Source organism: Oncorhynchus masou, chromosome 29, assembly GCF_036934945.1.
Source record: "Oncorhynchus masou masou isolate Uvic2021 chromosome 29, UVic_Omas_1.1, whole genome shotgun sequence".
NCBI lineage: Eukaryota > Metazoa > Chordata > Actinopteri > Salmoniformes > Salmonidae > Oncorhynchus > Oncorhynchus masou.
Window position 1 is genome coordinate 22,992,631 of NC_088240.1, and position 17,319 is coordinate 23,009,949.

A 17,319-nucleotide genomic window follows, 5' to 3' on the forward strand; every position below is an offset into this window, starting at 1 on the left:
TTCCCATTGCGTTTGTTTTTGCCTACTCTCCTAACCACTAGAAACATGTTGAGTGGTGTACAGCATTTGTAGCCACTAATGTCTAGTTGATTAGGCCTACATGTTGCATTGATTGGACTATTTTGATTGATGTTGATTGGCTATTTAAGAATGTTAGGACAGGGACTCATGTCCTGTACCTATTGGACATCCTCATGCTGCCGTCATCTATCACCTCCCTTGGCCATGAGACACGGTACCCTGGTACAAACCCAAATAGAACATGTTCAACATCTATTTTGAAGGGTTTTAATAATACCGGTATGTATGTAGATAAATCTTAGCCAACTCTTTACCACATTGAGTTAATGAGATATTAATTAGTGAGAGGCTGATATCACCTGTTGACTGCTGTAGTAAAGCCCTGGGCCAATATTTACACAGAACTAATGTAGTCAGCACACGGCTAATATGATTTAAATAAACACAGCTAACTAACCGCTCCTCCATGGTAGACCTGCTGTCACTGAAGGATCCATGGATGACAGTAAAACCCTTAGCACTGTAACTGTGGTCTAAATCATTATGGTAGATTATATATATTTTATATTAATTTATAGATGATTGAGCATGGATGCTCCAGGCTTTTACTGGGAAAGCAAAGCCTTTCATGTGAAATGATGAAACATATTCATTATGCTTAAGCATATAATCAGAAGCTAGTGTCAGCCTTCCATCTCTAATGAGATTAAATGTTAGTAGTTGAACCCGTGACCTCTAACGATCTCTCCAATCGGCCCTTCCAGGTCCCTTTATGGTGGGCGTGCTGAAGAAGGACTGGGCATCTCAGAACAGCATTGCCCTGTCGTGGCTGGAGCTAGAACAGACCTCCCTCCTGGTGGTAGACTATGAGGTCAAGTACTACGAGAAGGAACATGAGGAGTTGAGCTACTCGTCGACACGGACCAAAGCCCCCAGTGTGGTCATCACAGGGTTAAAGCCCTCCACCTGCTACGTCTTCAGCCTGAGAACACGCACCTCCTCTGGACACAGCGCCTACAGCCCCAAATGCGAGTATGAGACCACGGACGACAGTAAGTTCCTCTTAACTCCCTCTGTGTCTGTTTCATGACACATAACACTTAACCCTTGACCCCAAACACTTAACCCTAGATGTAATCAATTAAAACAGCAATACATGAACTCGTCAATGTGCTGGTGATGTTGGTTGTATTTCTATTGACTTTTAGAGAGGCTTTAATTTCCTCCCTCACAGTGATCATGCTGAATTCTAACAGAGCCAGACCTGTGTTTGTTTTTCTGTCCTGATGACAGTTATTGTCAGGGTTCTCACTGTAATTTGACTGTACCAGGTCTTCTATATATTTTAGCAGACGTATTTTAGAAGAGGTGCTAGAACTCAAGCAGTAGAAATATGTACCGGTCAGCGCCGGCCCACTCTAACTGCTGATCTGGTCTCTTGACCTCTCCTCTTTTCTCCCTGTCCTCTCATCTATCCAGCTGAAGAGCTTTCTTTATCTAGTGGATCAGATAGTCCGGGCCTGACTTTGTTCTGCCCTTTTATCTAGGAGAAAATACCCTCCTCTCCCTCCCCTTTCCTGCACTCTCTTCCCTCTTTCACCTTTATCCCTCGCTTCCTGCTTCTACCTTGTCTCTCCCTACCTGCTCTGCCTCTCCTTCCATCTCTACCCATCCCTTACATATTCCCTCTCCTCCCTATATACGGTCATTACAGCCCTTTAGATTCCCCATTTTCAGACACATACACACACACGCTCACCTCGGTCCCATTAGTGCAGCATTAATCAGGCCCGTCTGTTTACTTAAGGCTTCAGAGTGTGTGTTAAACAGTATGTGAATCCTTGGTTAGGAGAACGGTCCTGTAAAGTCATCTACCCCTCAGATCAGCTGTTCCTCTCTTCACGTCTGACTGGCAATTACGTCTGTCTAGACCAATCCCCAGCTACACACACATACATTCTCACACACATACACACATGCTCCGACCCTCATACAACCACGCGTAGACACACACTTTCAAGTATATTCCCCCCGAAAGTCACATACAAACACGCACACACACGCTCACAGCTCTCTCTCTCTCTCTCTCTCTCTCTCTCTCTCTCTCTCTCTCTCACTCTCTCTCTCTCTCTCTCTCTCTCTCTGTCTCTCTCTCATATTTGGGTCTGTTTGGGGGCCACACATCCTGATCTCCAATTCATATTCATTAAGTTTGAAATATTGTAGAAATAAGTTTGCTAATAGCCATCATCTTTCAATTATTATGTGGGATTTGTTAGTCATGTAAAGAGATGGAGAGAAGGGAAAATCATGAATATCAAATGGGGCCAATTTAGGCAAATGATCAGAGACTAAATCACAATTTCTTGAATGATTAATATTAATTAAATGTCACCAAGCATGTAAATTATTCTTTCTAAAAGATGGTTGTTTTTCAGACAAAGAGTTCAACAGTCTCTCCATATTGAATTCAAGTCAGTTAATACTAACAATTTATATTATTACTAATAAAAGTGCTTTTTGTTGGAACCGATTCACGGAACAGAACCAAAATCCCCAAAATATATATATATTTTGAGGAACAGAACCAGAACCGAGAACGAAAGTGATCTATACTGTTCCGGAACAGAACCGTTATTTTTAAAGCATGGGAACCAGTTAATAACGTTCTTTTACGTTCCAGACTTTTTTTTCCAGTCCCACAAAAAAACTAAACAAAGCACCTATGTAAAGCCCTCACTGTCACTCAGAAACTTATTTCAGTGTCTGCCTGTCTGTGAACTGAAAATATTTGCCAGTGTGTGTAGGATATCTGCCCCTCCCCTCCCTCCAGAGCATGCATAGTCTACTGCAGCTACTGACATTATAGGCGTGATTCAGAAATTAGGGAGAGAGATTTTTAAGTAGAGAAGAATAGATTAACTTTTTCAAGCCTTAAATTAAGGATACTATAGTTATCACGTTTCACATTCGATTCATTAACTACAAAAAGGTAAGACGTGTTTTTACTTTACTTCTGGTGCCGCTCTGCACACACAAGCTTGTTAGCTAGATAGCTTGTTAACTAGCTGTGGTCTAGCTCTCATTATGTGTAATGTAATGGAACTGAGAGTCATGGTCAAGGGCTAGCTCTGGTCCAATGTTAGTTAAGCCAAGTTTAAAGACATTCAAAGTTCCTTCATAGAAGCCACTCCAAGGTATAATTCTCTTGGCCTAATTCAGATAGTGCATGTCATAACAACAAGATGCCCAGCGGATCATGCCCAGCGCTCTCCTCACCTGAAAGTTTTCAGCCACATCTCACACCTTGTCTGTCACCTTGTCTGTCCAATGCATGTACATAGCTTTCCCGCTCCATTGCAAGCTGCTCTGTTCATTAGTAAAGTAATTTAACGTTGAGCGAAAAATAAAAAATAATTAACATCAGAGGGTTAGAAAGAAACAATATAAACCATTACTTTTTTTGGGTTCGAACCAGTTCAAAACATTATTTTGCTCATCAGAACAGTGAAACGACACTAATAAAATATTGTTTCTGTTCAGAATTAAATGCTTTAATTAAAGCATTATTTAATTAAATTGTCTTGGGCCTCCCGGGTGGCACAGTGGTCTGAGGCACTGCATTGCAGTGCTAGCTGTGCAACCAGTGACTCTGGGTTCAAGCCCAGGCTCTGTCCCAACCAGCTACGACCGGGAGGTCCATGGGGCGACACACAATTGGCCTAGCGTTGTCCGGGTTAGGGAGGGTTAGGCCGGTAGGGATATTCTTGTCTCATTGCGCACTAGTGATTCCTGTGGCAGGCTGGGCGCAGTGCACACTGACCAGGTTGCTAGGTGCGCGGTGTTTCCTCCGACACATTGGTGTGGCTGGCTTCCGGGTTGGATGAGCTCTGTGTTAAGAAGCAGTGTGGCTTGGTTGGGTTGTATTTTGGGGGACGCATGGCTCTTGACCTTCGTCTCTCCTGAGCCCTACGGGAGTTGTAGCGATGAGACAAGATAGTAACTACTAATTGGATACTACGTAATTGTGGAGAAAAAGGGGGTACAATTATTATTATTTTTAAATAAAAAATTGTTTTGCAAAAACATTTCTGACTTAATCATGTGAATGTATATAGTCTTTGTGATGTCACCTCTCTACAAGGGATATGGCTGTATGTGTATACTTAAGCAATACTGCCGGAGGCAAAGCTGAGTGCCTGGATACAGCCGTTAGCTGTGGTATATATTTTGTTACACCCGTGCATTCAGCCAAACAGTATTCAGTGCTCCAACCACCCAATTTATAATTTATAATATACCACAGATTTCAGCCGATTCGCATCCAGATCGCAAACTACCCAGTTTAGAATTGTAAATCACCAATCAATATACAATCATTTAATTCGTCCCCTCCCTGTAGCGTCGGACATGGCTTCAGACCAGGGTCAAGTGTTGGTGATCGTCACGGCAGCCGTGGGCGGCTTCACTCTCCTCATCATCCTCACCCTCTTCTTCCTCATCACCGGACGGTAAGATGAATACACACACACACACACACACACACACACACACACACACACACACACACACACAGAGATTTCCTGGGGTCTTGGGAGATGTCCCAAGGGACTAATAGGTCATCAGACAACAGCCAGCACCTCAGACAACAACCAGCACCACAGACAACAACCAGCACCACAGACAACAACCAGCACCACAGACAACAGCCAGCACCACAGACAACAACCAGCACCACAAACAACAGTCAGCACCACAGACAGGACTGAATAAGAATTCAGCACCATGGACAGCACTAAATGTGGACTGCTCCCTCTTTACTGAGAGACCTACATACAGTAATACAACTGTATTGGGCATTGCACACTGAAAAGTACAACAGTTCTAAAAGTACTTAAAGAACAGTTAAAAGTAGGATGTTTCGGTGTGTGATGAAACCTTTGAGATGACCTTTCAATCTGTGTAGGTGTGAGCCTCTCTCTCTCTCTCTGTTCTATCTGTTCTGAAAAGCTTTCTAAGTATGTGGAGAGAACTGAGACACTGTGAACAGAGACGTAGCTTCAAACAAGAACCAGTTAAAAGCAGAACTGCGCATGTTCCTGTCCCTCTATCCTCATGTATACAGTGCCTTCGAAAAGTGTTCAGACCCCCTGACTTTTTCCACATTTTGTTACATTACAGCCTTGTTCTCAAAAAAAAATGTTTTTTTAATCCTCAGCAATCTACACACAACACCCCATAATGACAAAGTGAAAAACAGTTTTTTAGACATTTTTGCACATTTAAACAAAAAATACAAAACAGAAATACCTTATTTACATAAGTATTCAGACCCTTTGCTATGAGACTCGAAATTGAGCTCATGTGCATCCTGTTTCCATTGATCACCCTTGAGATATTTCTCCAACTTGATTGTAGTCCACCTGTGGTAAATTCAATTGATTGGACATGATTTGGAAAGGCACACACCTGTCTATATGAGGTCCCACAGTTGACAGTGCATGTCAGAGCAAAAACCAAGCCATGAGGTCGAAGGAATTGTTTGTAGAGCTCTGAGCCAGAATTCTATTGAGGCACAGATCTGGGGAAGGGTATCAAAACAATTCTGCAGCATTGAAGCTCCGCCATCAAACTGAGCAATCGGGGGAGAAGGGCCTTGTTCAGGGAGGTGACCAAGAACCCAATGGTCACTCTGGCAGAGCTCTAGAGTTCCTCCGTGGAGATGGGAGAATCTTCCAGAAGTACAACCATCTTTGCAGCACTCCACCAATCAGGCCTTTATGGTAAAGTAGCCAGACGGAAGGCACATAACAGCCCTCTTGGAGTTTGCCAAAAGCCACCTGAAGACTCTCAGACCATGAGAAACAAGATTGTTTGGTCTGATGAACCAAGATTGAACACTTTGGCCTGAATGCCAAGCGTCACGTCTGGAGGGAACCTGGCACCATCCCTACGGTGAAGCATGTTGGTGGCAGCATCATGCTGTGGGGATGTTTTTCAGTGGCAGTGGCTGGGAGACTAGTCAGGATCGAGACAAAGATGAATGGAGCAAAGTACAGTGAGATCCTTGATGAAAACCTGTTGCAGAGTGCTAAGGACCTTAGACTGGGACGAAGGTTCACCTTCCAACAGGACAACGACCATAACCACACAGCCAAGACAACGCAAGAGTTGCTTCGGGACAAGTCTCTGAATGTCCTTGAGTGGCCCAGCCAGAGACCGGACTTGAACATCTCTGGAGAGCCCTGACAATAGCTGTGCAGCAGCGCTCCCCTGACCTGACAAATCTTGAGAGGATCTGCAGAGAAGAATAGGAGAAACTCCAAATACAGGTGTGCCAAGCTAGAAGACTCAAGGCTGTAATGGCTGCCAAAGGTACTTCAACAAAGTACTGAGTAAAGGGTCTGAATACTTTAGTCGGGCAAAAAAGTATTTAGTCAACCACCAATTGTGCAAGTTCTCCCACTTAAAAAGATGAGAGAGGCCTGTAATTTTCATCATAGGTACACTTCAACTTTGACAGACAAAATTAGAAAAAAAATCCAGAAAATCACATTGTAGGATTTAAAATTTCTTTGCAAATTATGGTGGAAAATAAGTATTTGGTCAATAACAAAAGTTTAACTCAATACTTTGTTATATACCCTTTGTTGGCAATGACAGAGGTCAAACGTTTTCTGTAAGTCTTCACAAGGTTTTCACACACTGTTGCTGATATTTTGGCCCATTCTTCCATGCAGATCTCCTCTAGAGCAGTGATGTTGTGGGGCTGTTGCTGGACAACACGGACTTTCAACTCCCTCCAAAGATTTTCTATGGGGTTGAGATCTGGAGACTGGTTAGGCCACTCCAGGACCTTGAAATGCTTCTTACGAAGCCACTCCTTCGTTGCCCGGGCGGTGTGTTAGGGATCATTGTCATGCTGAAAGACCCAGCCACATTTCATCTTCAATGCCCTTGCTGGTGGAAGGAGGTTTTCACTCAAAATCTCACAATACATGGCCCCATTCATTCTTTCCTTTACACTGATCAGTCATCCTGGTCCCTTTGCAGAAAAACAGCCCCAAAGCATGATGTTTCCACCCCCATGCTTCACAGTAGGTATGGTGTTCTTTGGATGAAACTCAGCATTATTTGTCCTCCAAACACGACGAGTTGAGTTTTTACCAAAAAGTTTTATTTTGGTTTCATCTGACCATATGACATTCTCCCAATGTTGGCGTAGTGTGTTACTGATGGTAGGCTTTGTTACTTTGGTCCCAGCTCTCTGCAGGTCATTCACTAGGTCCCCCCGTGTGGTTCTGGGATTTTTGCTCACTGTTCTTGTGATCATTTTGACCCCACGGGGTGAGATCTTGCGTGGAGCCCCAGATCGAGGGAGATTATCAGTGGTCTTGTATGTCTTCCATTTCCTAATAATTGCTCCCACAGTTGATTTATTCAAACCAAGCTGCTTACCTATTGCAGATGCAGTCTTTCCAGCCTGGTGCAGGTCTACAATTTTGTTTCTGGTGTCCTTTGACAGCTCTTTGGTCTTGGCCATAGTGGAGTTTGGAGTGTGACTGTTTGAGGTTGTGGACAGGTGTCTTTTATACTGATAACAAGTTCAAACAGGTGCCAGTAATACAGGTAATGAGTGGAGGACAGGGGAGCCTCTTAAAGAAGAAGTTACAGGTCTGTGAGAGCCAGAAATGTTGCTTGTTTGTAGGTGACCAAATACTTATTTTCCACCATAATTTGCAAATAAATTCATAAAAAATCCTACAATGTGATTTTCTGAAGAAAAAAAATTCTCATTTTGTCTGTCATAGTTGAAGTGTACCTATGATGAAAATTACAGGCCTCTCTCATATTTGTAAGTGGGAGAACTTGCACAATTGGTGGCTGACTAAATACTTTTTTGCCCCACTGTATGTAAATGTGATATTTCAGTTTTTTTTTAAATAAATTAGCAAACATTGTTAAAAACCTGTTTTTGCTTTGTCATTATGTGGTATTGTGTGTAGTTTGGTGAGGGGGGAAATGATTGAATACATTTTTGCATAAGGCTGTAACCTAACAAAAATGTATTAAATCGTTTTTTTCCCTCATCAATTGAATGTGGTAAAAAGTCAAGGGGTCTGAATACTTTCCAAAGGAACTGTAGATCTGTGTATGTATATGTGACCATCTGGCCTGTGTAGGAGTGGGTTTATCTCTGTACTTTACAGCCTTCATACAGCCTACTCTAAACACACACTGCTCCTCTCCACTTCATCTTCAGGGTTATCTTTCAACACTCTCATCACGCTCTCCTTTCTCGCCTCTCTCGTCTTTTTCCTCTCATCCTCTTATCCCTCTCTCCTCCGCTCATCATCTCCAGCACCACCCCAACATCAACATATGTGAAAATGTCACGTTTGTTGGTTTTGTAGTGAAAAATACAGAGGAAGATAAGAGTTTCCAATGACATCATCGGTGTGCATCCTGTGATTTTAACCAATTATGAGTTGGCATTGGCTACTAACTGAGTTGATTATGATTTTTTACTACAAAACATTGGAACACGCCATTTTTACATACTCTATGTTGATGTGGTGCTGGAGTGGATGAATATGAAATTTCACTTTCAGCATGTAGTAATGACTCAGTGGATATTAGGGGAGAGAGGATGTTGAATTACATTGACTTTTAGATTAAAGGCAGGATTTGATATCGAGAGGTGGGTAGGTGTGCTAGTGTGTTCCTGAATATCCTCGTAAAGCCTCAGAGCAGCAACACTATCCTTTACCCTGCTTTCTGAGGACACCTTTAAGAGCGGGCCTCTGTCTTTTTGTGTGTGTGTGTGTGTATTCAGCCTTTGTGTGTGTATTCAGCCTTTGTGTGCGTGTGTGTGTGCGTGTCTTTGTGTGTCTGTGTGTGCCTTCTTTTCAGCAGCAAGACATGAAAGCCAGTGAGTCAGTGATAGAGTGGTGCTGGACTGGTCTGATGAAGGACAGGATTGTAGCTTTAATCAACACACTGACCCCATCACTGGAGGGCTACTGGCATTACACAAATCCTCCTCTCCTGTTCTCTCATCTTGTCTGTTTTCGTCCTACTCTGCTCCTCTTCTATCTTCACCTCCTCTTCTCCCTATAACCCTCTCCCTCTCTTCTAATCCTCTATCTTCGTTGCTATCTCTTCTCTGTCAGTGTCCAGGCCTCAGACCTCACACAGCAGGATCCCAACCTGGCAACCCACTGATATCCAACGCTCTGATAGCCTCTCTGATCTGGCTCACTGGAAACCACAGTCACTCACAAACACACACACATACACATACACACACACCAACATGCAGGCTTGTGCACTCCCACACTGACCCCTCCCCACTCAGTAATGAGTGTGCTGATTGCTTTGGCCTCTGACTCATTCCAATCAGCGTCATTTAAACCTTCTTAATGTCAGACTCATGGACAATGGAGAACTTTCACTTTTCAACTTTAAAAAATTGGCTAACCAAGCCCCTGACCCTCTCCTCCCCTCTCCTCCTCTCGACTCCCCTCTCCTCCCCTCTACTCCCCTCTCTCCTCCTCTCTCCTCCCCTCTCCTCCTCTCTCCTCCCCTCTCCTCCTCTGTCCTCCCCTCTCCTCCTCTCTCTGCTCCTCATCCAGGTGAAATCTGTCAGTTCCTGTCTGTCACTCTGCCAACACCAGCTGACAAGCTGTCTCTCACTGATACCACACACACACACACACACTCAAGCACACTTCAGCCTCAATAGTGTGTGTGTGTGTGTGTGTGTGTGTGTGTGTGTGTGTGTGTGTGTGTGTGTGTGTGTGTGTGTGTGTGTGTGTGTGTGTGTGTGTGTTTCTCTCCATGTATTTGTCTCACTATCTGTTTATCTCTTCTCTTTTATGGAGCTCTCAGACTGGTGCCAGCACTGACTTCCTCTTCTGTCTCTATCACTTTCTAGTTCTCCCCTACTCCACCTCTCCCAGTCGGCCGAGGGGCATGGTGGCCACAGCTACATCCTCTGTGTGTCTGTTAATAGTCACCTAATTATCTAATCACCACTATAGATAAACCTTACCTCTCTCTCCCTCCCCTTCTCTTTCTCTCTCTCCCTCCCCCTCTCCCCTCCTCTCTCTCTCTTTCTCTCTTCCCCTTCTCTATCTCTCTCTCTCTCTCCTGTAGATCTGTAGACAAGATGTTAATTACTTCCTGTTCCTCCAGCATGATAAAGCTAATGAAGTTGACTGGCTGGTGTGTGAACCTGTGATCTTCTCCACGCTGTGTGTGTGTTTGTCTTGTGTGTGAGGAGAGGCTGTTTAAAAGAGAGTGGTGTTTGAGCTAAGAGCGGGCTATGAATAGCTCAGCGCATCTGGCAGAGTGTGAATGTGTTAGGAGCGGTGATTAACCAATGCATACACAACCAAACACATTAAAACACACATGACTGCGCTGGCGAATCCAACGTATAAATAAAAAATGTGTTGATCAAAGTTTCTCTGGTGAAAAAATTGTCACACCACTCTACAAGCCATCCCTGGCAAACACACACAGATAAAATACCAAGTTTGGTTTAGTTCATCTCTCTATGGACAAGGTGAACTCCTTCAGTTTTAGCATGTGGTTTTTCATAACCTTGTTCCTTGTACCAGAATGTGTCATTGTGTCTCCCAGGTGTCAGTGGTACATCAAATCCAAGATGAGCTCAGAGGAGAAGAGGAGGACCAACTATCAGAGTGGACATGGTAGGACTTCTCTTTCTGTGCCTGTTTCTTTTCTCCTTCTCTACTTGTCTTCTCTCCATCTCTCTCTTTCTGTCAAACACTCCAATTTCTAGTCACAGACTCACATCACTTCTCTAAATTGTATCAATTCGAGGTGTACAGACAAATTGAATATGATTATTTCAGCCTTCTGTGAGTTTGTGTGTTGAAAGATGAAGATAAACTGTGGCGAGACTTAAAGCTTAAAATAGATTTTCCACGCAAACACTTTACGTTATTGAGCTTCTCTGTCCATTTCATGCTAAAGAGAACTACCCTGGAGAGAAACGTTGTGTGGACGATTTGCATACAATCAATTCTAACCATGTCTGCCATTTCCAAGCCTCTATTGGTTTAGATGTGAATGTGGATGGAGTGTGTCCCTAACCCCTGGCCGTAGCAGGCTTTGAGAGATTGGTAACACCCCTCTCTCAGTTTTACACTACAGACAGAGAGCAAGAGGGAGCGAGAGGTAGGGAAGTCAGAAGGAGTGATACATAGGCACCTTTAAACATATTCACAGAACAAAACGCTCTGAAACACCTCCACCTATCCCTCTCTCTCATTCTCTCTCTTTCTCTCTTTCTCTCTCTCTCCCTCCTCTCCTGCATACTTCTTTCCTCTTCAAAATCCATTTGAAGTCCTCTATGTGTCCTGCCTTTTGGCTGAATCTAGTTACTGCTCTTTCTCTCTCCACCTCCACTGTTTCATCCCTGTGATGAGAGGGGGGTAGAGAGGGAAAGGGTAAGAAGGGGTAAGGCGGGGTGATGCATGAAGAGAAAGGTGCAGATAGACAAAAAGGGAAATGACTCGGAAGGAGAAGGAGAAGGAGATAGAGAGGGGGAGGGTGGAAGGGATGGGAGGGGGGTTGAGGCCAGTGGTAGAGGAACAGACAGACAGCAGGATGAGCTCTGAGATTGAAAACACACCCAGGAGAGTCAGGCTGGCAGGGCCTCTTACTGCCTAGTGAGTATAACTGCCTCCTCTCTCTCTCCCTCTCTCTCTGTTAACAGCTTGCCTTGACTCCATACAGACTGTCTATGTGTCTCGGAGCTATCCTTGCCCTGCTCATCAGTGGAGGACAGAGGACACCTTCTCCTCTTCACTTTCCTCCTACTTCTCTCTTTTGTTCTCTTTCTTCCTCCTTCTCTTTCTCTCCAGTGATACATTGATGTATCTTTCCAACCTTCAGAGTTTAGTTTCGTCCAGAAGTGCTTGTTTTCAAGGTTGATTGTGTCTTCAGGTTACTGCTGGAGCTCTGTTTGGCATGACCATGGATTGTTCTGTTTGGAAAGAGAGGGAGACTGATATCTCACAGCTAGAGGTTAGCAAAGACAAGAAAGGCAGAAGGAGGCAGGTAGCAAAGAAACCAAAGTCAGAAGCCAGTCTCTCTTCTCTTGACCTTTGTCCCTGGAATTCATTATCTTCTTCTCTTCTCCTCTTTTTGCTTCTCTTGTTTTGTCTGTCTTTTCTTGTCCTCTCTCAGCCCTCCCATTCCCGGGAGTAAAGGCCTATGTAGATCCAGACACCTATGAGGATCCTACCCAGGCTGTCCATGAGTTTGCCAAAGAGATTGACCCGACCCGGATCCGTATAGAAAGAGTTATTGGAGCAGGTTGGCGCACTATCCTCAATTATCAATTCAATTCAAAAGGCTTCATTGGCATGGAAAGAACAAGCAATGTATGGTAACAATATATATACAGTAGTGTTTATTCTCTACCATTACAGAAGCTCCTTTAGACAGTGTGCTCTATATATACCCTACTGGGTGTGAAAGGGTCTGGCATTTGGGTGTGATATTAACATAGTGTAATATGCCTAATGAAGCAATCTGTTTTCATTTTACAGAAAGGAAGTTAATCATATCTCTCCTATACAGTAGAAAGCTTATGCTCTCTCTCCCAGCACCTGATTTAAGTGTCATTTCTCTCTGCTCAGTATAACAATCTAAAAGCCTAACACACACACACACACTCACACACACACACACACACACACACACACACACACACACACACACACACACACACACACACACACACACACACACACACTCACAGGGGGGAAATTAAAAGTGTTAGAGTTTTAGAGAACTGAGGAGAGACTATGAATAGATTGCAGGGTTGTTCTAGAGTGTTTAATCATTCAGAGAGTTAAAGGTGTTGTGGAGTTGTCACTGCATTGCAACAGTGCCCACCAGTGGTTTCATAATGTTACTCTGTGTGTGTGTGTGTGTGTGTGTGTGTGTGTGTGTGTGTGTGTGTGTGTGTGTGTGTGTGTGTGTGTGTGTGTGTGTGTGTGTGTGTGTGTGTGTGTGTGTGTGTGTGTGTGTGTGTGTGTGTGTGTGTGTGCGTGCGTGTGTGTGTGTGTGTGCTCGCGCGTTCCAGGTGAGTTCGGGGAGGTGTGTAGCGGTCGTCTGCGGATACCGGGGAAGAGGGAGATCGCCGTGGCGATAAAGACACTGAAGGGCGGCTACGTGGAGCGTCAGAGGCGGGACTTCCTCCGTGAGGCCAGCATCATGGGACAGTTTGACCACCCAAACATCATCAGGCTGGAGGGCGTGGTCACCAAAAGTAAGGAGGATCATGGGTATTACATGGACAGATAGACAGATGGAAGTGTGTCTTTATGTGGGATAGCTGCCTCTGACACAGGGAGTGAGTCATTACAACCAGCCATTCCCCATGGCTGCATATGGCTTTATATGCCACACACACTACAGCACAATGTGTAGCAGCCATTCCACACTAGTCTACTGTTCTGTAGCGACTCCACACACACTACAGCACAATGTGTAGCAGCCATTCCACACTAGTCTACTGTTCTGTAGCGACTCCACACACACTACAGCACAATGCCTAGCAGCCATTCCACACTAGTCTACTGTTCTGTAGCGACTCCACACACACTACAGCACAATGCCTAGCAGCCATTCCACACTAGTCTACTGTTCTGTAGCGACTCCACACACACTACAGCACAATGCCTAGCAGCCATTCCACACTAGTCTACTGTTCTGTAGTGACTCCACACACACTACAGCACAATGCCTAGCAGCCATTCCACACTAGTCTACTGTTCTGTAGCGACTCCACACACACTACAGCACAATGCCTAGCAGCCATTCCACACTAGTCTACTGTTCTGTAGTGACTCCACACACACTACAACACAATGTCTAGCAGCCATTCCACACTAGTCTACTGTTCTGTAGTGACTCCACACACACTACAGCACAATGTCTAGCAGCCATTCCACATTAGTCTACTGTTCTGTAGCGACTCCACACACACTACAGCACAATGTGTAGCAGCCATTCCACACTAGTCTACTGTTCTGTAGCGACTCCACACACACTACAGCACAATGTGTAGCAGCCATTCCACACTAGTCTACTGTTCTGTAGCGACTCCACACACACTACAGCACAATGTGTAGCAGCCATTCCACACTAGTCTACTGTTCTGTAGCGACTCCACACACACTACAGCACAATGTGTAGCAGCCATTCCACACTAGTCTACTGTTCTGTAGCGACTCCACACACTGTCACTTTCTCCATCGTTTTCTCCCTACTATATCTCTGTCTTTACTCTCAGACACTCTTCTCTCCCTTTCTCTCTCTTTTTCTCCCTCTGTCTCTCTCCATCTGTTGTTTTCTCCTCAACCTCTTCAGAGACTCATTAAAAGAGAGAGGTATCAGGGTGTGACTGTATCTTACCTGAACAGAAACACCTGGTAAAGCTCCACACTCATCACCACTTGACACTTTCATTCTTTTCTATGGATGGGCTTCTGCAGAGAAAGAGAGAGAGAAGAGAGAGAGGTGTTTACGTAGAGAAGGCAGCAGGCCTGGTCCACACTGATTCTTAGCTACTGACCTGATAGAGAGAGAAGTATAATTTGGTCAACACCATGGACAGACAGCCCCTGAACTCTGCAAGCCTGCTGCTCCATTCACCACTTCTTCTCTCTCTCTGCCTGGCCATCTCCCCCACAGAGCACCATTCAGGTCCTGGCTGGCTAACTGAGTCACCGGAGTCAAATAGCAGGCCAGGGATATCAGCGCCAAGGTTATTTCACTTCACTGAAAAGGCTATTTGTTAACTGAAACTAAGTCCTCCAGAAAGTGTGATGCAATTGAAATAGCACATTTGACAGGAAACTGAGTAACCATGACAATGAGGCCTAGTTCTAATTCAACCGTGGCGGGGTCACGCTTTTTAACCTCCCATCCCGTTTCTTTTCTCATCTCAGATTTGATTTTCTGATATTACAGCCTCACAGCGGGCCTGTCGTTACTGCCAGTCTGTTGGGCCAATTACCCAGATTAACAGGATACTGTAAGGAATAAACAGAATGTCTCTTTAGCGTGTCTAAACGAGCGATTGGCAGAACCAGTCAGCTGTCTGTGTGGATCAGGGGCTGTGAAATGTCTGATGAGTTTGAACAGTGGGGTTTCCTATAGTGTTCACTCTCATTCATTACCATGGAGCCATGACACTCACTCTGTGTCCTTGATGGGCTACACACAAATCAATGGGCGCTGAAAAACGTTGTTTTATTATAAATGTGTAGTTTTATGGATTTGGCCGTATGATTTCTAATGGAATACATCTGTCTGCTGTCTTTAATCCATTATTAAACTATATTAAATTGCCCATAGCTCTCTTTCTCTCTCTCTCTCTCTCAACAGTGTTGTGTGTAATCCTGTAATTAGTGCAGTCTGCAGCACACTCACCCACTGGGGGACCACAGAGAGGAGATGGGTGAACCCATGGGAGGCAGGGGGAGACCTCTGTCTTCAACCCCTGTTCTACTTCTCTCTTATGTCCTTACTCCTCAAGCCCAGCTCCCCCTCTCTCTCTCTGCCCTTACCTTCTATTCCCTTGACCTCCCGCCTGTCTCCCTCTCCTCCCCTCCGGTGTGACTAAAGAGTGATAACAGTGGCCAGTAATTAGATCAGGCTGTTAATCAAACAGGATGTTAATTAATCCAGTGGTGGATTACTGTCCACTCTCCCCAGGCCTATAGACCCTCACAGTGAACCAGCATGCTAAGGCTAATCTCTCCCCAGGCCCATAGACTCTGACCAGGAACAGCATGCTAATGCTAAAGGGAAACGCTAATCTCACCCCAGGCCCATAGACTCTGACCGGGAACAGCATGCTAATACTAAAGGCTAACGCTAATCTCTCCCCAGGCCCATAGACTCTGACCGGGAACAGCATGCTAATGCTAAAGGCTAACGCTAATCTCTCCCCAGGCCCATAGACTCTGACTGTGAAACACCGTGCTAATGCAAATGGGGCCAGCAGGTAGCCTAGAGGCTAGAGAGAGTACCAACTCTTGCATGTAAACCCCAATCTGCTCCAATGGTGCTGTACCATGGATTACTTCCTCTCAACGTTTGAGTGGCTGTGGGGGTTGGGACAAATTTTCATATAACACAAAAATTGAGAATAAAGTATCTATTCTATCCTGTGGTTAATCTCTTAATAACCACTGTATGGAGAGAGTGACTCCACTCTGAGTCCTTCAGCAAACAGGGGTTAATGAAACACAGAGAAAGTCTTCCTTACACTCTTCTAAAAAATATTGACACAATGGTGATCTACCCAGTATGCAGAAGATAACTTCTGCTTGGGATTATAGTAGTATTACTGTAGAGCAAGGTTCTCCAACCCCAGTCCTGGAGACCTACTGGGTGTGCAGGCTTGTTAGCCATATCTCTTACATATTCCAGCAAACATGTCCACATTGGCATGATGTGTCCCCAATGGGGGTAAAAATATTGGCCCCACTTAGGCTTTTTTGCCTTTGCTCTTCGGCTCCACATTGGTCCCCAAGGTATTGGCCCAGTGCGGGCAGCCCATATCTGGTGAGGGCAGCCCATATCTGGTGAGGGCAGCCCATATCTGGTGAGGGCAGCCCATATCTGGTGAGGGCAGCCCATATCTGGTGAGGGCAGCTCATATCTGGTGGGGGCAGCACATATCTGGTGAGGGCAGCCCATATCTGGTGAGTGCAGCTCATATCTGGTGAGGACAGCTCATATCTGGTGAGGACAGCTCATATCTGGTGAGGACAGCCCATATCTGGTGAGGACAGCTCATATCTGGTGAGGACAGCTCATATCTGGTGAGGACAGCTCATATCTGGTGAGGACAGCCCAAATCTGGTGAAGACAGCTCATATCTGGTGAGGACAGCTCATATCTGGTGAGGACAGCTCATATCTGGTGAGGACAGCTCATATCTGGTGAGGACAGCCCATATCTGGTGAGGACAGCCCATATCTGGTGAGGACAGCCCATATCTGGTGAGGACAGCTCATATCTGGTGAGGACAGCCCATATCTGGTGAGGACAGCCCTCACTTTGCCTGAAATAAGCCCATCTTTTCCCAACAAACATGCCCACATTGTCATGATGTGGGCCTAATGCTGATTAAAATATTGGATCTATGTAGGTAGGCTGCCCACATTGGACCAATGAACCTTTGCTCATCAGCTTTACATTGTCCCCAAAGCAGGTGGCCCGTCTCTCACCTGAGACAAG

The 17,319-nt window shown here is 45.0% G+C and overlaps 1 protein-coding gene across 1 annotated transcript in view; it reads left to right on the plus strand.

The window, feature by feature from the left end:
- Positions 1–17,319, plus strand: part of LOC135519201 (ephrin type-A receptor 6-like) — a 166,548-nt gene that overhangs the window by 138,403 nt on the left and 10,826 nt on the right. Inside the window, exons 6-10 of the mRNA XM_064944293.1 lie at positions 786–1,073; positions 4,424–4,532; positions 10,669–10,739; positions 12,244–12,372; positions 13,148–13,333. Of these exons, the coding sequence (XP_064800365.1) occupies positions 786–1,073; positions 4,424–4,532; positions 10,669–10,739; positions 12,244–12,372; positions 13,148–13,333 (783 nt within the window). The remainder of the gene's footprint in view (positions 1–785; positions 1,074–4,423; positions 4,533–10,668; positions 10,740–12,243; positions 12,373–13,147; positions 13,334–17,319) is intronic.